General features: G+C 50.9%; 1 protein-coding gene across 9 annotated transcripts in view; it reads left to right on the top strand.

Annotated features, from left to right (window-relative positions):
- The window catches only part of UNC13B (unc-13 homolog B), a 565,224-nt gene that overhangs the window by 435,813 nt on the left and 105,290 nt on the right, over nucleotides 1-24,121 (top strand). For all 9 annotated transcript variants that reach the window (XM_075579702.1, XM_075580181.1, XM_075580121.1 and 6 more), the window contains 2 exons: nucleotides 5,119-5,262; nucleotides 23,014-23,091. In XM_075579702.1, coding sequence (XP_075435817.1) covers nucleotides 5,119-5,262; nucleotides 23,014-23,091 — 222 coding nt within the window. The remainder of the gene's footprint in view (nucleotides 1-5,118; nucleotides 5,263-23,013; nucleotides 23,092-24,121) is intronic.

Here is a 24,121-nt window from a genome sequence, read left to right as displayed (position 1 = left end):
CCTGGGAAGGGCCCCAGTCACCACTCTTCCCTTGTGAGAATATGTATAGTATAATATGTATGTACAGGGTAGGGGTACACACAGCAGGGCCTGGGAAGGGCCTCAGTCACCACTCTTCTCTTGTGAGAATATGTATAGTATAATATGTATGTACGGGGTAGAGGTACACACAGCAGGGCCTGGGAAGGGTCTCAGTCACCACTCTTCCCTTGTGAGAATATGTATAGTATAATATGTATGTACGGGGTAGGGGTACACAGCAGGGCCTGGGAAGGGTCTCAGTCACCACTCTTCCCTTGTGAGAATATGTATAGTATAATATGTATGTACGGGGTAGGGGTACACATAGCAGGGCCTGGGAAGGGCCCCAGTCACCACTCTTCTCTTGTGAGAATATGTATAGTATAATATGTATGTACGGGGTAGGGGTACACACAGCAGGGCCTGGGAAGGGCCTCAGTCACCACTCTTCCCTTGTGAGAATATGTATAGTATAATATGTATGTACGGGGTAGGGGTACACACAGCAGAGCCTGAGAAGGGCCTCAGTCACCACTCTTCCCTTGTGAGAATATGTATAGTATAATATGTATGTACGGGGTAGGGGTACACACAGCAGGGCCTGGGAAGGGCCCCAGTCACCACTCTTCCCTTGTGAGAATATGTATAGTATAATATGTATGTACAGGGTAGGGGTACACACAGCAGGGCCTGGGAAGGGCCCCAGTCACCACTCTTCTCTTGTGAGAATATGTATAGTATAATATGTATGTACAGGGTAGGGGTACACACAGCAGGGCCTGGGAAGGGTCTCAGTCACCACTCTTCTCTTGTGAGAATATGTATAGTATAATATGTATGTACAGGGTAGGGGTACACACAGCAGGGCCTGGGAAGGGCCTCAGTCACCACTCTTCTCTTGTGAGAATATGGATAGTATAATATGTATGTACGGGGTAGGGGTACACACAGCAGGGCCTGGGAAGGGCCTCAGTCACCACTCTTCCCTTGTGAGAATATGTATAGTATAATATGTATGTACGGGGTAGGGGTACACAGCAGAGCCTGGGAAGGGCCTCAGTCACCACTCTTCCCTTGTGAGAATATGTATAGTATAATATGTATGTACAGGGTAGGGGTACACACAGCAGGGCCTGGGAAGGGCCCCAGTCACCACTCTTCCCTTGTGAGAATATGTATAGTATAATATGTATGTACAGGGTAGGGGTACACACAGCAGGGCCTGGGAAGGGCCTCAGTCACCACTCTTCTCTTGTGAGAATATGTATAGTATAATATGTATGTACAGGGTAGGGGTACACACAGCAGGGCCTGGGAAGGGTCTCAGTCACCACTCTTCTCTTGTGAGAATATGTATAGTATAATATGTATGTACAGGGTAGGGGTACACACAGCAGGGCCTGGGAAGGGCCTCAGTCACCACTCTTCCCTTGTGAGAATATGTATAGTATAATATGTATGTACGGGGTAGGGGTACACACAGCAGGGCCTGGGAAGGGCCCCAGTCACCACTCTTCCCTTGTGAGAATATGTATAGTATAATATGTATGTACAGGGTAGGGGTACACACAGCAGGGCCTGGGAAGGGCCCCAGTCACCACTCTTCCCTTGTGAGAATATGTATAGTATAATATGTATGTACAGGGTAGGGGTACACACAGCAGGGCCTGGGAAGGGCCTCAGTCACCACTCTTCTCTTGTGAGAATATGTATAGTATAATATGTATGTACAGGGTAGGGGTACACACAGCAGGGCCTGGGAAGGGTCTCAGTCACCACTCTTCTCTTGTGAGAATATGTATAGTATAATATGTATGTACGGGGTAGAGGTACACACAGCAGGGCCTGGGAAGGGCCCCAGTCACCACTCTTCTCTTGTGAGAATATGTATAGTATAATATGTATGTACAGGGTAGGGGTACACACAGCAGGGCCTGGGAAGGGTCTCAGTCACCACTCTTCTCTTGTGAGAATATGTATAGTATAATATGTATGTACGGGGTAGGGGTACACACAGCAGGGCCTGGGAAGGGCCCCAGTCACCACTCTTCTCTTGTGAGAATATGTATAGTATAATATGTATGTACAGGGTAGGGGTACACACAGCAGGGCCTGGGAAGGGCCTCAGTCACCACTCTTCCCTTGTGAGAATATGTATAGTATAATATGTATGTACGGGGTAGGGGTACACACAGCAGGGCCTGGGAAGGGCCCCAGTCACCACTCTTCTCTTGTGAGAATATGTATAGTATAATATGTATGTACAGGGTAGGGGTACACATAGCAGGGCCTGGGAAGGGCCCCAGTCACCACTCTTCTCTTGTGAGAATATGTATAGTATAATATGTATGTACAGGGTAGGGGTACACACAGCAGGGCCTGGGAAGGGCCTCAGTCACCACTCTTCCCTTGTGAGAATATGTATAGTATAATATGTATGTACAGGGTAGGGGTACACACAGCAGGGCCTGGGAAGGGTCTCAGTCACCACTCTTCTCTTGTGAGAATATGTATAGTATAATATGTATGTACGGGGTAGGGGTACACACAGCAGGGCCTGGGAAGGGCCCCAGTCACCACTCTTCCCTTGTGAGAATATGTATAGTATAATATGTATGTACAGGGTAGGGGTACACACAGCAGGGCCTGGGAAGGGCCTCAGTCACCACTCTTCTCTTGTGAGAATATGTATAGTATAATATGTATGTACGGGGTAGAGGTACACACAGCAGGGCCTGGGAAGGGTCTCAGTCACCACTCTTCCCTTGTGAGAATATGTATAGTATAATATGTATGTACGGGGTAGGGGTACACAGCAGGGCCTGGGAAGGGTCTCAGTCACCACTCTTCCCTTGTGAGAATATGTATAGTATAATATGTATGTACGGGGTAGGGGTACACATAGCAGGGCCTGGGAAGGGCCCCAGTCACCACTCTTCTCTTGTGAGAATATGTATAGTATAATATGTATGTACGGGGTAGGGGTACACACAGCAGGGCCTGGGAAGGGCCTCAGTCACCACTCTTCCCTTGTGAGAATATGTATAGTATAATATGTATGTACGGGGTAGGGGTACACACAGCAGAGCCTGAGAAGGGCCTCAGTCACCACTCTTCCCTTGTGAGAATATGTATAGTATAATATGTATGTACGGGGTAGGGGTACACACAGCAGGGCCTGGGAAGGGCCCCAGTCACCACTCTTCCCTTGTGAGAATATGTATAGTATAATATGTATGTACAGGGTAGGGGTACACACAGCAGGGCCTGGGAAGGGCCCCAGTCACCACTCTTCTCTTGTGAGAATATGTATAGTATAATATGTATGTACAGGGTAGGGGTACACACAGCAGGGCCTGGGAAGGGTCTCAGTCACCACTCTTCTCTTGTGAGAATATGTATAGTATAATATGTATGTACAGGGTAGGGGTACACACAGCAGGGCCTGGGAAGGGCCTCAGTCACCACTCTTCTCTTGTGAGAATATGTATAGTATAATATGTATGTACGGGGTAGGGGTACACACAGCAGGGCCTGGGAAGGGCCTCAGTCACCACTCTTCCCTTGTGAGAATATGTATAGTATAATATGTATGTACAGGGTAGGGGTACACACAGCAGGGCCTGGGAAGGGCCTCAGTCACCACTCTTCTCTTGTGAGAATATGTATAGTATAATATGTATGTACGGGGTAGGGGTACACACGGCAGGGCCTGGGAAGGGCCCCAGTCACCACTCTTCTCTTGTGAGAATATGGATAGTATAATATGTATGTACGGGGTAGGGGTACACACAGCAGGGCCTGGGAAGGGCCTCAGTCACCACTCTTCCCTTGTGAGAATATGTATAGTATAATATGTATGTACAGGGTAGGGGTACACACAGCAGGGCCTGGGAAGGGCCTCAGTCACCACTCTTCTCTTGTGAGAATATGGATAGTATAATATGTATGTACAGGGTAGGGGTACAAACAGCAGGGCCTGGGAAGGGCCTCAGTCACCACTCTTCTCTTGTGAGAATATGTATAGTATAATATGTATGTACAGGGTAGGGGTACACAAAGCAGGGCCTGGGAAGGGCCTCAGTCACCACTCTTCCCTTGTGAGAATATGTATAGTATAATATGTATGTACAGGGTAGGGGTACACAAAGCAGGGCCTGGGAAGGGCCTCAGTCACCACTCTTCCCTTGTGAGAATATGTATAGTATAATATGTATGTACAGGGTAGGGGTACACACAGCAGGGCCTGGGAAGGGCCTCAGTCACCACTCTTCTCTTGTGAGAATATGGATAGTATAATATGTATGTACAGGGTAGGGGTACAAACAGCAGGGCCTGGGAAGGGCCTCAGTCACCACTCTTCCCTTGTGAGAATATGTATAGTATAATATGTATGTACGGGGTAGGGGTACACACAGCAGGGCCTGGGAAGGGCCTCAGTCACCACTCTTCCCTTGTGAGAATATGTATAGTATAATATGTATGTACGGGGTAGGGGTACACACAGCAGGGCCTGGGAAGGGTCTCAGTCACCACTCTTCCCTTGTGAGAATATGTATAGTATAATATGTATGTACGGGGTAGGGGTACACACAGCAGGGCCTGGGAAGGGCCTCAGTCACCACTCTTCTCTTGTGAGAATATGTATAGTATAATATGTATGTACGGGGTAGGGGTACACAAAGCAGGGCCTGGGAAGGGCCTCAGTCACCACTCTTCCCTTGTGAGAATATGTATAGTATAATATGTATGTACGGGGTAGGGGTACACACAGCAGGGCCTGGGAAGGGCCTCAGTCACCACTCTTCCCTTGTGAGAATATGTATAGTATAATATGTATGTACGGGGTAGGGGTACACACAGCAGGGCCTGGGAAGGGCCTCAGTCACCACTCTTCTCTTGTGAGAATATGTATAGTATAATATGTATGTACAGGGTAGGGGTACACACAGCAGGGCCTGGGAAGGGCCTCAGTCACCACTCTTCCCTTGTGAGAATATGTATAGTATAATATGTATGTACAGGGTAGGGGTACACACAGCAGGGCCTGGGAAGGGCCTCAGTCACCACTCTTCCCTTGTGTTTGCCCCCCGGCAGTTTCAGCAGACCTCCGAACACGCCCTGTTCTCCTGTTCGGTGGTGGACGTTTTCACGCAGCTCAACCAAAGCTTCGAGATCATTAAGAAGCTGGAGTGCCCGGACCCGGTCATCGTGGCGCACTACATGAGCCGGTTTGCCAAGGTATGGCAGCGCTTGTATAAAGGACTATCTGTCTAGTAGGGTAAATGGGGCCAAGGATGCCGCCGGTGTCATACATTACAGGCATCACTGGCACAGCGTGTTACAGGGGATTATACATCCGAACGCGCCATCCTGCTGAGATCACAGGCGCTGTTATACAGTATATATATATTATATATAAGGATGCCGCCGGTGACATACATTACAGGCATCACTGGCACCGCGTGTTACAGGGGATTATACATCCGAACGCGCCATCCTGCTGAGGTCACAGGCGCTGTTATACAGTATATATATATTATATATAAGGATGCCGCCGGTGCCATACATTACAGGCATCACTGGCACAGCGTGTTACAGGGGATTATACATCCGAACGCGCCATCCTGCTGAGATCACAGGCGCTGTTATACAGTATATATATATTATATATAAGGATGCCGCCGGTGCCATACATTACAGGCATCACTGGCACAGCGTGTTACAGGGGATTATACATCCGAACGCGCCATCCTGCTGAGATCACAGGCGCTGTTATACAGTATATATATATTATATATAAGGATGCCGCCGGTGCCATACATTACAGGCATCACTGGCACAGCGTGTTACAGGGGATTATACATCCGAACGCGCCATCCTGCTGAGATCACAGGCGCTGTTATACAGTATATATATATTATATATAAGGATGCCGCCGGTGCCATACATTACAGGCATCACTGGCACCGCGTGTTACAGGGGATTATACATCCGAACGCGCCATCCTGCTGAGGTCACAGGCGCTGTTATACAGTATATATATATTATATATAAGGATGCCGCCGGTGCCATACATTACAGGCATCACTGGCACAGCGTGTTACAGGGGATTATACATCCGAACGCGCCATCCTGCTGAGATCACAGGCGCTGTTATACAGTATATATATGTAGCCCTTTTTGTGAACGTCTGAACTAAGGGACTACGGTGCATAAACCTGTGGCTTCAGGAGCTCTGAGCCTCCGCATATTGGGAGCCTGGGGGTATACCTTTATCACTTGTGGTGCAGCGCCTCCACTTACCCAGGATCCCCATTATAGAGATTATGCCCTGAGCAAGAACCTAACAACAGCAGTATGCAACAGCAACCTTTTTATATCACACAATAACAAATGATATGCAGACTTATCATATAACATTTGCATACACACACACAACGTGGCTCGGCCACACCTTATTGGGATAGTGTCCTGTACATAAGCAACTCTGCCGCTCTCCTTAGGAGTATGTCTCATAACCAGTAAAGTATAGTACCATATGCAATTCTCTTAGGAAACCCAATTAGTTAGTGGGAGGCGGGATCAGCGCCTGGTGACCGGTGTAGGTGCACGTGTAGACAAGGATACCTTCCGGTCACTACGATGACCTTGACACTCCACAGGGCCCCAGTGATAATCCAGCCTTGCGCCGTCTCTCCCTTCTGCAGCACCATCAGACGGGGAAAATCCAAGATGGCGGCCGCAACTCCGCAGCTCCGCATATGAACCTCACTAAAGGGAAACGTCCCTGACGACTATGGGCGTCCTTACAAATACAGCACCCTACGATGGCGGGGGAAAGACTCCTGGGGCTGTGGGCATATCCTACCTAAGCAGACGGGTCACTGACCCTCTGCTCTCGCACCCGAGGTTCCGCCAACCTCCTCCTTCACCTCCCTTGCTGCTCTGCCCCACCGCCCACACGCATCCGGTTCCTGCATACACAGTCTCGCATCCCATTGGTCCTCAGCCTCAGCTGACCTTCTCACCATCAGAGTTCATAGTTCAACCCCTTCGCGCGCTTCCCTCGCGCATGCGCAGCCCAACTGGTACGCAGTAACTTCGCTGGCAAACAGGGACAATATGGCGCTGCCTATGTAATTGACAGCGCGGAACCTTTAATATATGCACATCCTTACATTCTCCCCCCCCCAGAATCCAGCGTCCCCGCTGGACTACCTAAGCACATATATTAACTATGTACACAACCCTCTCTTCCTAGATTAGGTTACACATCTCATTAAACAGTACCATCACAGCTTGCATCCTATGCCGAGCCCACTGCTGAGCCTCATAATGGGGTGCCCCAAACTGATCATATGCCATTCGCATGGGAGGTTGACTGTTTCTTTGACTTCGGCGGGGTTGATCTTCCTCTGCAGAGTGCTCAGTCTCAACTGGTATTTCCATCTCTACCCTTGAGGGGTGTTCAGCATTAGCACAGTCTCTTGGCCTTGCTGGAATACCCCTCCACGAACCGCCGATAATAGCCACAAAACCCCAAGAAAGACCGCAGCTCCTGAACATTTTGAGGTCTGGGCCAGTTCATCACCGCCTCGATCTTTCCGGGGTCGGTGGACACCCCATCAGCTGACACAATGTGGCCCACATACGTTACGGAGGTCCGACAGAATTTGCACTTGTCTAGCGACAGTTTTAGGCCCTCCCCCTCAAGCCTATCCAGCACCTTCATCAGTCTCTCGGAATGCTCTTCCAGCGTCCGCCCAAACACAATAATGTCGTCCAGGTACACTAAGCACTCTCGCGGGTTAAGGTCTCCGAGGGTTTTTTCCATTAGTCTCTGGAACGTGGCCGGGGCACCGCAGATCCCTTGAGGCATGCGGGTAAACTGGTAAAACCCTAAAGGACAGATGAAGGCCGTTTTTTCTTGGTCTTCCGGGCCCATGGGCACTTGATAATACCCGGACCTGAGGTCGAGCACACTGAACCATTTACTCCCGGTCAATGCATTCAGGAGGTCCTCGATTCGGGGCAGTGTATACTGGTCGGGGATAGTACGGTTATTCAGCGTTCTGTAATCCACACATAGACGGACCGTCCCGTTCTTCTTGCGGACTACCACAATGGGTGAGGCGTACGGGCTCCGAGATTCCCGCACGATGCCAGCCGTTTTCATCTCGTCGATTAATCCCCTCACTTCGTCAGCATCCTTGGAGGCAAGCCGGCGGGAGCGCTCCCGGAAGGGGGTGGCGTCGCTCAGTCGGATGGTATGGTGGGCACTGCGACTGCACCCCACATCCATGTCACCAGTGGAGAACACCCCCCTTCGGTCGTGTAGCTCATCCTGTAGCCTCTTCCTCCACTCATCCGGGAGGGGCGAGTCGCCAAAGTCAAATTCCAATGCCGGCGCTATGGTAGCCGGCGAGCTCCTAGCTAGTTCCGTCGAGGCCTCCTCCTCGGAAGTTACCGGGTATATCCTCCCTAGCGTCTGTCGCCGGTCAATAGTCATCGGGTACGGGGATATATTCTGCACATATACCCAGGTGCGCTTCGGGATCTTCCCGGGCCATTCCTTGACCGAGGTTAGTACCTTGTAGCCCAAACGTTGTTCGTCCTGGGCCACACTCTCCAAGGTGAAGAGCTGATCCTCCGACCGTCGACGGGGGTAATGGCAAGCGGCGACCATCATTCGTCCTTCCCCCGGGGGAATCTGGGTCAGTCCCCATTCTTGACTGTAGAGGACACCATGCTCTTCCTCGGTCGCAATTTTACCGCAGACCTCTTGAAGGGCGGGACAGGCCGCCAGGGCCAGCAGTGGGGCTTCTCCTGCTTCCTGCAAAAACTGGCGGAATACCGCGCGCACAATGTCAGCGTTGGTCCCCAAGATGATTGGGGCGCTGGGGTGGTCCTGCGGCTCGGGGCACACTAGGGCCTCCACTTCCATGGGGTGATGTTTACCAGTATTCAGCTGGAGAATATCTAACTGCACCTTTACTACTCCGTCTATGGGGTAATCTTCATGACTCAGTCCCCGTAGCCGCAGGGCATCCGCCGATAGCAACGGTAGTTGATGTAGGTGTTGGTCGTAGAAGGGCCGGTATACGATCGTTACTTGGGATCCCGTGTCCAACAATGCGGCGGCGTAGATGCCTTCGATAACTACGCGAATAATGGAGGCGGGGCCGATTCGGGAGCCCTGAGGAGGCGGTGATGCCTGGTCATCCTTCAGGGGTTGGCACGGCATTGAATGCGCCGGTCGGGACGACGTTCTTCGTGAGGTGGGGCAGTGGGCCCGCAAGTGTCCCATCTTTCCACAGGCATAACACTGTATTTGGCTGAGGTAAGCCTCGTCTCTCCTGGTGGGGGGGCTCCGCCTGGTCGGGGGACGAGGTCTGGGTGTCACGGGGGTGGGGGCATCCTCGGGGTCAGGGTCCCCAGATTCAGGCGCATCGGTTTTGGGTTCCACTTTCTTGGCCTCCTTACCTCCGAGCTGGGGCTTCTTCCCGGTGGCTAGGTCACGCCCCAGCAGCACCGTCTCATGCGCTTGAACCCGGTCCATTAGGTCGTGAAACGACAACGCTTGTCCAGGCGTTAGGCAGCTACTGACCCGCACCGACACGGGGTGTAGGGGTAAGAGGCCCCGCAACAGCTGAGTGGTGCGTAGTCCGTTAGCTTCTATCCTTGGTAATACGCCTTTCCTCACCAGATTCCAGAGGTCCAGGTGCAATCGTCTGAGAAAATCGGACACCATTTCTCCCTCTTTCTGGGTTAACGCATGAAATTTGGACATCAACGTGTACGTGTCCACCGGGGCTCCATAGGCCTTGGTCAGGCAGTAGATAAGATCGGCCGCGTCAGCTTCCGGATTGTCATCTCGGTAGTAGTGCACCATATGGGACGCGGGGGGCCGTAAGCACTCAACTATGCGTTGTCTGCGGACCGCGTCCGTGCAGGTCCATTCAGGCAGTACCTGTTCGGTATGATCCAACCAGTCCTCTATCCCTACTTCCCCTGGAGGCGTGGGTTTCTCGCCGGAGAAGGCTTTTAACTTCCTGTACTGGAGCGACTGGGTGGTGTTGTGGATAGCGGCGGCTATGGCGGGAATAGAGGTGTCTCCTGGTAAGCTGTCCCCGACTGCAGGGTAAGCGTCCAATCTTGATACGCTAAGGCGGTTGAGGCCAGCCCGCAGGCCGGACGGGGTGGACGACGAGCCTAGGCTCAGGGTGGCTGGCCAACGAGGGTGCAGGCCACTGTCAGGGAAGTGGTCGGGGCCTCCCGTCGCGGCACCTGTGGTGGGAGCATATTCTCTCCTAGGGGTAGAGGTGGCCAGGGGCGCAGAGGTGTCCGCCTGGACTAGTGGGCAGCGCACCCCCGGAGCCTCGGGCAGCAGCAGTATATGGGGCAAAGCCTCGGGGCATATATCTTGTTCAGTGGCATACAAGATCCGGCGCCAGGTCTGGTCATGGTCATAAAAGTGGTCTTGTACTTGGGCATTGTCCAGGAGAGGAAGCTTTCGGACCTGTTCGGTCACTGTGCCTAACGAGATCATGGCGGGGACATGGCCCAGCGCGAAAACACGGTTCAAGGGGATCCCGCGCCGTTGGGCCCACTTGCGCACCTCGAGCGCCGAGGGCACCGACATGATGTGGGTTGGTTGCACAATAGAGACAAAAAAAAATGTGGGGGCACCCCAGGTCTAAGATCTCAGCAGCGCCTCCAAATGTAGCCCTTTTTGTGAACGTCTGAACTAAGGGACTACGGTGCATAAACCTGTGGCTTCAGGAGCTCTGAGCCTCCGCATATTGGGAGCCTGGGGGTATACCTTTATCACTTGTGGTGCAGCGCCTCCACTTACCCAGGATCCCCATTATAGAGATTATGCCCTGAGCAAGAACCTAACAACAGCAGTATGCAACAGCAACCTTTTTATATCACACAATAACAAATGATATGCAGACTTATCATATAACATTTGCATACACACACACAACGTGGCTCGGCCACACCTTATTGGGATAGTGTCCTGTACATAAGCAACTCTGCCGCTCTCCTTAGGAGTATGTCTCATAACCAGTAAAGTATAGTACCATATGCAATTCTCTTAGGAAACCCAATTAGTTAGTGGGAGGCGGGATCAGCGCCTGGTGACCGGTGTAGGTGCACGTGTAGACAAGGATACCTTCCGGTCACTACGATGACCTTGACACTCCACAGGGCCCCAGTGATAATCCAGCCTTGCGCCGTCTCTCCCTTCTGCAGCACCATCAGACGGGGAAAATCCAAGATGGCGGCCGCAACTCCGCAGCTCCGCATATGAACCTCACTAAAGGGAAACGTCCCTGACGACTATGGGCGTCCTTACAAATACAGCACCCTACGATGGCGGGGGAAAGACTCCTGGGGCTGTGGGCATATCCTACCTAAGCAGACGGGTCACTGACCCTCTGCTCTCGCACCCGAGGTTCCGCCAACCTCCTCCTTCACCTCCCTTGCTGCTCTGCCCCACCGCCCACACGCATCCGGTTCCTGCATACACAGTCTCGCATCCCATTGGTCCTCAGCCTCAGCTGACCTTCTCACCATCAGAGTTCATAGTTCAACCCCTTCGCGCGCTTCCCTCGCGCATGCGCAGCCCAACTGGTACGCAGTAACTTCGCTGGCAAACAGGGACAATATGGCGCTGCCTATGTAATTGACAGCGCGGAACCTTTAATATATGCACATCCTTACATATATATTATATATAAGGATGCCGCCGGTGTCATACATTACAGGCATCACTGGCACCGCGTGTTACAGGGGATTATACATCCGAACGCGCCATCCTGCTGAGGTCACAGGCGCTGTTATACAGTATATATATATTATATATAAGGATGCCGCCGGTGCCATACATTACAGGCATCACTGGCACAGCGTGTTACAGGGGATTATACATCCGAACGCGCCATCCTGCTGAGGTCACAGGCGCTGTTATACAGTATATATATATTATATATAAGGATGCCGCCGGTGCCATACATTACAGGCATCACTGGCACCGCGTGTTACAGGGGATTATACATCCGAACGCGCCATCCTGCTGAGGTCACAGGCGCTGTTATACAGTATATATATATTATATATAAGGATGCCGCCGGTGCCATACATTACAGGCATCACTGGCACCGCGTGTTACAGGGGATTATACATCCGAACGCGCCATCCTGCTGAGGTCACAGGCGCTGTTATACAGTATATATATATTATATATAAGGATGCCGCCGGTGCCATACATTACAGGCATCACTGGCACAGCGTGTTACAGGGGATTATACATCCGAACGCGCCATCCTGCTGAGGTCACAGGCGCTGTTATACAGTATATATATATTATATATAAGGATGCCGCCGGTGCCATACATTACAGGCATCACTGGCACAGCGTGTTACAGGGGATTATACATCCGAACGCGCCATCCTGCTGAGATCACAGGCGCTGTTATACAGTATATATATATTATATATAAGGATGCCGCCGGTGCCATACATTACAGGCATCACTGGCACAGCGTGTTACAGGGGATTATACATCCGAACGCGCCATCCTGCTGAGATCACAGGCGCTGTTATACAGTATATATATATTATATATAAGGATGCCGCCGGTGCCATACATTACAGGCATCACTGGCACAGCGTGTTACAGGGGATTATACATCCGAACGCGCCATCCTGCTGAGATCACAGGCGCTGTTATACAGTATATATATATTATATATAAGGATGCCGCCGGTGCCATACATTACAGGCATCACTGGCACCGCGTGTTACAGGGGATTATACATCCGAACGCGCCATCCTGCTGAGGTCACAGGCGCTGTTATACAGTATATATATATTATATATAAGGATGCCGCCGGTGCCATACATTACAGGCATCACTGGCACAGCGTGTTACAGGGGATTATACATCCGAACGCGCCATCCTGCTGAGATCACAGGCGCTGTTATACAGTATATATATGTAGCCCTTTTTGTGAACGTCTGAACTAAGGGACTACGGTGCATAAACCTGTGGCTTCAGGAGCTCTGAGCCTCCGCATATTGGGAGCCTGGGGGTATACCTTTATCACTTGTGGTGCAGCGCCTCCACTTACCCAGGATCCCCATTATAGAGATTATGCCCTGAGCAAGAACCTAACAACAGCAGTATGCAACAGCAACCTTTTTATATCACACAATAACAAATGATATGCAGACTTATCATATAACATTTGCATACACACACACAACGTGGCTCGGCCACACCTTATTGGGATAGTGTCCTGTACATAAGCAACTCTGCCGCTCTCCTTAGGAGTATGTCTCATAACCAGTAAAGTATAGTACCATATGCAATTCTCTTAGGAAACCCAATTAGTTAGTGGGAGGCGGGATCAGCGCCTGGTGACCGGTGTAGGTGCACGTGTAGACAAGGATACCTTCCGGTCACTACGATGACCTTGACACTCCACAGGGCCCCAGTGATAATCCAGCCTTGCGCCGTCTCTCCCTTCTGCAGCACCATCAGACGGGGAAAATCCAAGATGGCGGCCGCAACTCCGCAGCTCCGCATATGAACCTCACTAAAGGGAAACGTCCCTGACGACTATGGGCGTCCTTACAAATACAGCACCCTACGATGGCGGGGGAAAGACTCCTGGGGCTGTGGGCATATCCTACCTAAGCAGACGGGTCACTGACCCTCTGCTCTCGCACCCGAGGTTCCGCCAACCTCCTCCTTCACCTCCCTTGCTGCTCTGCCCCACCGCCCACACGCATCCGGTTCCTGCATACACAGTCTCGCATCCCATTGGTCCTCAGCCTCAGCTGACCTTCTCACCATCAGAGTTCATAGTTCAACCCCTTCGCGCGCTTCCCTCGCGCATGCGCAGCCCAACTGGTACGCAGTAACTTCGCTGGCAAACAGGGACAATATGGCGCTGCCTATGTAATTGACAGCGCGGAACCTTTAATATATGCACATCCTTACATTCTCCCCCCCCCAGAATCCAGCGTCCCCGCTGGACTACCTAAGCACATATATTAACTATGTACACAACCCTCTCTTCCTAGATTAGGTTACACATCTCATTAAACAGTACCATCACAGCTTGCATCCTATGCCGAGCCCACTGCTGAGCCTCATAATGGGGTGCCCCAAACTGATCATATGCCATTCGCATGGGAGGTTGACTGTTTCTTTGACTTCGGCGGGGTTGATCTTCCTCTGCAGAGTGCTCAGTCTCAACTGGTATTTCCATCTCTACCCTTGAGGGGTGTTCAGCATTAGCACAGTCTCTTGGCCTTGCTGGAATACCCCTCCACGAACCGCCGATAATAGCCACAAAACCCCAAGAAAGACCGCAGCTCCTGAACATTTTGAGGTCTGGGCCAGTTCATCACCGCCTCGATCTTTCCGGGGTCGGTGGACACCCCATCAGCTGACACAATGTGGCCCACATACGTTACGGAGGTCCGACAGAATTTGCACTTGTCTAGCGACAGTTTTAGGCCCTCCCCCTCAAGCCTATCCAGCACCTTCATCAGTCTCTCGGAATGCTCTTCCAGCGTCCGCCCAAACACAATAATGTCGTCCAGGTACACTAAGCACTCTCGCGGGTTAAGGTCTCCGAGGGTTTTTTCCATTAGTCTCTGGAACGTGGCCGGGGCACCGCAGATCCCTTGAGGCATGCGGGTAAACTGGTAAAACCCTAAAGGACAGATGAAGGCCGTTTTTTCTTGGTCTTCCGGGCCCATGGGCACTTGATAATACCCGGACCTGAGGTCGAGCACACTGAACCATTTACTCCCGGTCAATGCATTCAGGAGGTCCTCGATTCGGGGCAGTGTATACTGGTCGGGGATAGTACGGTTATTCAGCGTTCTGTAATCCACACATAGACGGACCGTCCCGTTCTTCTTGCGGACTACCACAATGGGTGAGGCGTACGGGCTCCGAGATTCCCGCACGATGCCAGCCGTTTTCATCTCGTCGATTAATCCCCTCACTTCGTCAGCATCCTTGGAGGCAAGCCGGCGGGAGCGCTCCCGGAAGGGGGTGGCGTCGCTCAGTCGGATGGTATGGTGGGCACTGCGACTGCACCCCACATCCATGTCACCAGTGGAGAACACCCCCCTTCGGTCGTGTAGCTCATCCTGTAGCCTCTTCCTCCACTCATCCGGGAGGGGCGAGTCGCCAAAGTCAAATTCCAATGCCGGCGCTATGGTAGCCGGCGAGCTCCTAGCTAGTTCCGTCGAGGCCTCCTCCTCGGAAGTTACCGGGTATATCCTCCCTAGCGTCTGTCGCCGGTCAATAGTCATCGGGTACGGGGATATATTCTGCACATATACCCAGGTGCGCTTCGGGATCTTCCCGGGCCATTCCTTGACCGAGGTTAGTACCTTGTAGCCCAAACGTTGTTCGTCCTGGGCCACACTCTCCAAGGTGAAGAGCTGATCCTCCGACCGTCGACGGGGGTAATGGCAAGCGGCGACCATCATTCGTCCTTCCCCCGGGGGAATCTGGGTCAGTCCCCATTCTTGACTGTAGAGGACACCATGCTCTTCCTCGGTCGCAATTTTACCGCAGACCTCTTGAAGGGCGGGACAGGCCGCCAGGGCCAGCAGTGGGGCTTCTCCTGCTTCCTGCAAAAACTGGCGGAATACCGCGCGCACAATGTCAGCGTTGGTCCCCAAGATGATTGGGGCGCTGGGGTGGTCCTGCGGCTCGGGGCACACTAGGGCCTCCACTTCCATGGGGTGATGTTTACCAGTATTCAGCTGGAGAATATCTAACTGCACCTTTACTACTCCGTCTATGGGGTAATCTTCATGACTCAGTCCCCGTAGCCGCAGGGCATCCGCCGATAGCAACGGTAGTTGATGTAGGTGTTGGTCGTAGAAGGGCCGGTATACGATCGTTACTTGGGATCCCGTGTCCAACAATGCGGCGGCGTAGATGCCTTCGATAACTACGCGAATAATGGAGGCGGGGCCGATTCGGGAGCCCTGAGGAGGCGGTGATGCCTGGTCATCCTTCAGGGGTTGGCACGGCATTGAATGCGCCGGTCGGGACGACGTTCTTCGTGAGGTGGGGCAGTGGGCCCGCAAGTGTCCCATCTTTCCACAGGCATAACACTGTATTTGGCTGAGGTAAGCCTCGTCTCTCCTGGTGGGGGGGCTCCGCCTGGTCGGGGGACGAGGTCTGGGTGTCACGGGGGTGGGGGCATCCTCGGGGTCAGGGTCCCCAGATTCAGGCGCATCGGTTTTGGGTTCCACTTTCTTGGCCTCCTTACCTCCGAGCTGGGGCTTCTTCCCGGTGGCTAGGTCACGCCCCAGCAGCACCGTCTCATGCGCTTGAACCCGGTCCATTAGGTCGTGAAACGACAACGCTTGTCCAGGCGTTAGGCAGCTACTGACCCGCACCGACACGGGGTGTAGGGGTAAGAGGCCCCGCAACAGCTGAGTGGTGCGTAGTCCGTTAGCTTCTATCCTTGGTAATACGCCTTTCCTCACCAGATTCCAGAGGTCCAGGTGCAATCGTCTGAGAAAATCGGACACCATTTCTCCCTCTTTCTGGGTTAACGCATGAAATTTGGACATCAACGTGTACGTGTCCACCGGGGCTCCATAGGCCTTGGTCAGGCAGTAGATAAGATCGGCCGCGTCAGCTTCCGGATTGTCATCTCGGTAGTAGTGCACCATATGGGACGCGGGGGGCCGTAAGCACTCAACTATGCGTTGTCTGCGGACCGCGTCCGTGCAGGTCCATTCAGGCAGTACCTGTTCGGTATGATCCAACCAGTCCTCTATCCCTACTTCCCCTGGAGGCGTGGGTTTCTCGCCGGAGAAGGCTTTTAACTTCCTGTACTGGAGCGACTGGGTGGTGTTGTGGATAGCGGCGGCTATGGCGGGAATAGAGGTGTCTCCTGGTAAGCTGTCCCCGACTGCAGGGTAAGCGTCCAATCTTGATACGCTAAGGCGGTTGAGGCCAGCCCGCAGGCCGGACGGGGTGGACGACGAGCCTAGGCTCAGGGTGGCTGGCCAACGAGGGTGCAGGCCACTGTCAGGGAAGTGGTCGGGGCCTCCCGTCGCGGCACCTGTGGTGGGAGCATATTCTCTCCTAGGGGTAGAGGTGGCCAGGGGCGCAGAGGTGTCCGCCTGGACTAGTGGGCAGCGCACCCCCGGAGCCTCGGGCAGCAGCAGTATATGGGGCAAAGCCTCGGGGCATATATCTTGTTCAGTGGCATACAAGATCCGGCGCCAGGTCTGGTCATGGTCATAAAAGTGGTCTTGTACTTGGGCATTGTCCAGGAGAGGAAGCTTTCGGACCTGTTCGGTCACTGTGCCTAACGAGATCATGGCGGGGACATGGCCCAGCGCGAAAACACGGTTCAAGGGGATCCCGCGCCGTTGGGCCCACTTGCGCACCTCGAGCGCCGAGGGCACCGACATGATGTGGGTTGGTTGCACAATAGAGACAAAAAAAAATGTGGGGGCACCCCAGGTCTAAGATCTCAGCAGCGCCTCCAAATGTAGCCCTTTTTGTGAACGTCTGAACTAAGGGACTACGGTGCATAAACCTGTGGCTTCAGGAGCTCTGAGCCTCCGCATATTGGGAGCCTGGGGGTATACCTTTATCACTTGTGGTGCAGCGCCTCCACTTACCCAGGATCCCCATTATAGAGATTATGCCCTGAGCAAGAACCTAACAACAGCAGTATGCAACAGCAACCTTTTTATATCACACAATAACAAATGATATGCAGACTTATCATATAACATTTGCATACACACACACAACGTGGCTCGGCCACACCTTATTGGGATAGTGTCCTGTACATAAGCAACTCTGCCGCTCTCCTTAGGAGTATGTCTCATAACCAGTAAAGTATAGTACCATATGCAATTCTCTTAGGAAACCCAATTAGTTAGTGGGAGGCGGGATCAGCGCCTGGTGACCGGTGTAGGTGCACGTGTAGACAAGGATACCTTCCGGTCACTACGATGACCTTGACACTCCACAGGGCCCCAGTGATAATCCAGCCTTGCGCCGTCTCTCCCTTCTGCAGCACCATCAGACGGGGAAAATCCAAGATGGCGGCCGCAACTCCGCAGCTCCGCATATGAACCTCACTAAAGGGAAACGTCCCTGACGACTATGGGCGTCCTTACAAATACAGCACCCTACGATGGCGGGGGAAAGACTCCTGGGGCTGTGGGCATATCCTACCTAAGCAGACGGGTCACTGACCCTCTGCTCTCGCACCCGAGGTTCCGCCAACCTCCTCCTTCACCTCCCTTGCTGCTCTGCCCCACCGCCCACACGCATCCGGTTCCTGCATACACAGTCTCGCATCCCATTGGTCCTCAGCCTCAGCTGACCTTCTCACCATCAGAGTTCATAGTTCAACCCCTTCGCGCGCTTCCCTCGCGCATGCGCAGCCCAACTGGTACGCAGTAACTTCGCTGGCAAACAGGGACAATATGGCGCTGCCTATGTAATTGACAGCGCGGAACCTTTAATATATGCACATCCTTACATATATATTATATATAAGGATGCCGCCGGTGTCATACATTACAGGCATCACTGGCACCGCGTGTTACAGGGGATTATACATCCGAACGCGCCATCCTGCTGAGGTCACAGGCGCTGTTATACAGTATATATATATTATATATAAGGATGCCGCCGGTGCCATACATTACAGGCATCACTGGCACAGCGTGTTACAGGGGATTATACATCCGAACGCGCCATCCTGCTGAGGTCACAGGCGCTGTTATACAGTATATATATATTATATATAAGGATGCCGCCGGTGCCATACATTACAGGCATCACTGGCACCGCGTGTTACAGGGGATTATACATCCGAACGCGCCATCCTGCTGAGGTCACAGGCGCTGTTATACAGTATATATATATTATATATAAGGATGCCGCCGGTGCCATACATTACAGGCATCACTGGCACCGCGTGTTACAGGGGATTATACATCCGAACGCGCCATCCTGCTGAGGTCACAGGCGCTGTTATACAGTATATATATATTATATATAAGGATGCCGCCGGTGCCATACATTACAGGCATCACTGGCACAGCGTGTTACAGGGGATTATACATCCGAACGCGCCATCCTGCTGAGGTCACAGGCGCTGTTATACAGTATATATATATTATATATAAGGATGCCGCCGGTGCCATACATTACAGGCATCACTGGCACAGCGTGTTACAGGGGATTATACATCCGAACGCGCCATCCTGCTGAGGTCACAGGCGCTGTTATACAGTATATATATATTATATATAAGGATGCCGCCGGTGCCATACATTACAGGCATCACTGGCACCGCGTGTTACAGGGGATTATACATCCGAACGCGCCATCCTGCTGAGGTCACAGGCGCTGTTATACAGTATATATATATTATATATAAGGATGCCGCCGGTGCCATACATTACAGGCATCACTGGCACAGCGTGTTACAGGGGATTATACATCCGAACGCGCCATCCTGCTGAGATCACAGGCGCTGTTATACAGTATATATATATTATATATAAGGATGCCGCTGGTGCCATACATTACAGGCATCACTGGCACAGCGTGTTACAGGGGATTATACATCCGAACGCGCCATCCTGCTGAGATCACAGGCGCTGTTATACAGTATATATATATTATATATAAGGATGCCGCCGGTGCCATACATTACAGGCATCACTGGCACCGCGTGTTACAGGGGATTATACATCCGAACGCGCCATCCTGCTGAGATCACAGGCGCTGTTATACAGTATATATATATTATATATAAGGATGCCGCCGGTGTCATACATTACAGGCATCACTGGCACAGCGTGTTACAGGGGATTATACATCCGAACGCGCCATCCTGCTGAGATCACAGGCGCTGTTATACAGTATATATATATTATATATAAGGATGCCGCCGGTGCCATACATTACAGGGATCACTGGCACAGCGTGTTACAGGGGATTATACATCCGAACGCGCCATCCTGCTGAGGTCACAGGCGCTGTTATACAGTATATATATATTATATATAAGGATGCGCCGGTGCCATACATTACAGGCATCACTGGCACCGCGTGTTACAGGGGATTATACATCCGAACGCGCCATCCTGCTGAGATCACAGGCGCTGTTATACAGTATATATATATTATATATAAGGATGCCACCGGTGCCATACATTACAGGCATCACTGGCACCGCGTGTTACAGGGGATTATACATCCGAACGCGCCATCCTGCTGAGATCACAGGCGCTGTTATACAGTATATATATATTATATATAAGGATGCCGCCGGTGTCATACATTACAGGGATCACTGGCACCGAGTGTTACAGGGGATTATACATCCGAACGCGCCATCCTGCTGAGGTCACAGGCGCTGTTATACAGTATATATATATTATATATAAGGATGCCGCCGGTGCCATACATTACAGGCATCACTGGCACAGCGTGTTACAGGGGATTATACATCCGAACGCGCCATCCTGCTGAGATCACAGGCGCTGTTATACAGTATATATATATTATATATAAGGATGCCGCCGGTGCCATACATTACAGGCATCACTGGCACAGCGTGTTACAGGGGATTATACATCCGAACGCGCCATCCTGCTGAGATCACAGGCGCTGTTATACAGTATATATATATATTATATATAAGGATGCCGCCGGTGCCATACATTACAGGCATCACTGGCACAGCGTGTTACAGGGGATTATACATCCGAACGCGCCATCCTGCTGAGGTCACAGGCGCTGTTATACAGTATATATATATATTATATATAAGGATGCCGCCGGTGCCATACATTACAGGCATCACTGGCACCGCGTGTTACAGGGGATTATACATCCGAACGCGCCATCCTGCTGAGGTCACAGGCGCTGTTATACAGTATATATATATATTATATATAAGGATGCCGCCGGTGCCATACATTACAGGCATCACTGGCACCGCGTGTTACAGGGGATTATACATCCGAACGCGCCATCCTGCTGAGGTCACAGGCGCTGTTATACAGTATATATATATTATATATAAGGATGCCGCCGGTGACATACATTACAGGCATCACTGGCACAGCGTGTTACAGGGGATTATACATCCGAACGCGCCATCCTGCTGAGATCACAGGCGCTGTTATACAGTATATATATATATTATATATAAGGATGCCGCCGGTGCCATACATTACAGGCATCACTGGCACCGCGTGTTACAGGGGATTATACATCCGAACGCGCCATCCTGCTGAGATCACAGGCGCTGTTATACAGTATATATATATTATATATAAGGATGCCGCCGGTGCCATACATTACAGGCATCACTGGCACAGCGTGTTACAGGGGATTATACATCCGAACGCGCCATCCTGCTGAGATCACAGGCGCTGTTATACAGTATATATATATTATATATAAGGATGCGCCGGTGCCATACATTACAGGCATCACTGGCACAGCGTGTTACAGGGGATTATACATCCGAACGCGCCATCCTGCTGATGTCACAGGCGCTGTTATACAGTATATATATATTATATATAAGGATGCCGCCGGTGCCATACATTACAGGCATCACTGGCACAGCGTGTTACAGGGGATTATACATCCGAACGCGCCATCCTGCTGAGGTCACAGGCGCTGTTATACAGTATATATATATTATATATAAGGATGCCGCCGGTGCCATACATTACAGGCATCACTGGCACAGCGTGTTACAGGGGATTATACATCCGAACGCGCCATCCTGCTGAGATCACAGGCGCTGTTATACAGTATATATATATTATATATAAGGATGCGCCGGTGCCATACATTACAGGGATCACTGGCACAGCGTGTTACAGGGGATTATACATCCGAACGCGCCATCCTGCTGAGATCACAGGCGCTGTTATACAGTATATATATATTATATATAAGGATGCGCCGGTGCCATACATTACAGGGATCACTGGCACAGCGTGTTACAGGGGATTATACATCCGAACGCGCCATCCTGCTGAGATCACAGGCGCTGTTATACAGTATATATATATTATATATAAGGATGCCGCCGGTGCCATACATTACAGGCATCACTGGCACAGCGTGTTACAGGGGATTATACATCCGAACGCGCCATCCTGCTGAGATCACAGGCGCTGTTATACAGTATATATATATATTATATATAAGGATGCCGCCGGTGCCATACATTACAGGCATCACTGGCACCGCGTGTTACAGGGGATTATACATCCGAACGCGCCATCCTGCTGAGGTCACAGGCGCTGTTATACAGTATATATATATTATATATAAGGATGCCGCCGGTGTCATACATTACAGGCATCACTGGCACCGCGTGTTACAGGGGATTATACATCCGAACGCGCCATCCTGCTGAGATCACAGGCGCTGTTATACAGTATATATATATATATATTATATATGATACACAGAGCTTGGCACTTGCTTTGATTGTACGCCGTTACAGAAATGATTGCTATGTTTTAATGCCAATGATTAAGTTGTAGGTTTAAGAATTGGAGCTAGTCCTTCATGCACGAAAGGTATTAACACTTTAATTGCAAATCACTAAACTGATTAAGGGCCCGACCCATTTCCTGTTAAACCCATGTAAAACCATACATTGCAGGCACCTCCAGGTCCAGAGGCCTTATTTCTCTGGTCCTTATAATGAAAGTCGAGGGAAATGCGTTTGCTGATCTCTATATACAGCATGTGTCTCACAGTTTCCTATTATCTCTGGTCATAGAGCTTTATTATTTTGTAGGGGAGCGTATCAGAACTCATGAATCGGTCCATGTAACATGGTTATACAGTGTAAGGATGTGTAGTATGCACACAGTATCAGTGATAATGTGATTATACGCTTACAATCTCTCTAGACCATCAGTAAAGTGCTACTGCAGTACTCCGAGATCCTCTCCAAGTCCTTCCAGTCCTACTGCTTCAAGGAGAAACTGGTGAGTGGCCGGGACAGGATGCGGTGTGTCCTATTGGTATGGCATGTGGGTGTGGCATGTGGGTGTGGCATGTGGGGGTGGCATGTGGGGGTGGCATGTGGGTGTGGCATACGGGTGTGGCATGTGGGTGTGGCATGACATCTGCTTCTGTGCTTTGCTGCTTTCTGCATCTTGGATTATTCCTGGATGAAATGTGGACACGTGTTTCCGTGGTTCCTGCACCCTGTGATGTGGAGGATTCTTGTTACTTTATGGTTGAAACCACAGAAAAAGTGACAAGGTCACAGCAGTCCCCTATTCATTGCACTCAAGGAAATGATCGTAATTAATTACATAAAGATATGATATCAACAGGAGGAACTTTATAAGTCCCAATAGGTGTATAAATTAATACATAAGGATATAATATCCACTAGAAGGCTAGTATGTCCAAAACGATAAGGTTTAGTCCAAATGAGAAGACCATTTACCTCCACGGATAAATATCTAATAGCCCACAATGTGAGACATCCCCTGATATAATACAAAGATAAAAAAACTTTAATAATAACCAATACATGCGCCAAGAAACAAGTGACAAAAGTATAACGTGTATAAAAATAACATTTAAATAATAAGCCCCTTTAGGGGGAGCGGGTGGGAGGTAGGTAGCGACAACAAAGAGTACTAAATGCGAATGCAAAGTATAGTGGTAATAGCACAGTGTGCAGGTTACTGCTCCGTGTAGCTACCGCGTGAGAGCCCTGTTACTATCAGTCAAATGGTAAGCATGTCAGAGGTGGAAGAGCACAGGTAAGTGGGTATGTGTCTAATGGTAAGCATGTCAGAGGTGGAAGAGCACAGGTAAGTAGGTATGTGTCTAATGGTAAGCATATCACAGGTGGAAGAGCACAGGTAAGTGTGTATTTGTCTAATGGTAAGCATATCAGAGGTGGAAGAGCACAGGTAAGTGTGTATTTGTCTAATGGTAAGCATATCAGAGGTGGAAGAGCACAGGTAAGTGGGTATGTGTCTAATGGTAAGCATATCA

This window comes from Ascaphus truei, chromosome 1, assembly GCF_040206685.1.
Source record: "Ascaphus truei isolate aAscTru1 chromosome 1, aAscTru1.hap1, whole genome shotgun sequence".
Taxonomy (NCBI): domain Eukaryota; kingdom Metazoa; phylum Chordata; class Amphibia; order Anura; family Ascaphidae; genus Ascaphus; species Ascaphus truei.
This window is presented reverse-complemented; position numbering and strand designations above follow the sequence as displayed.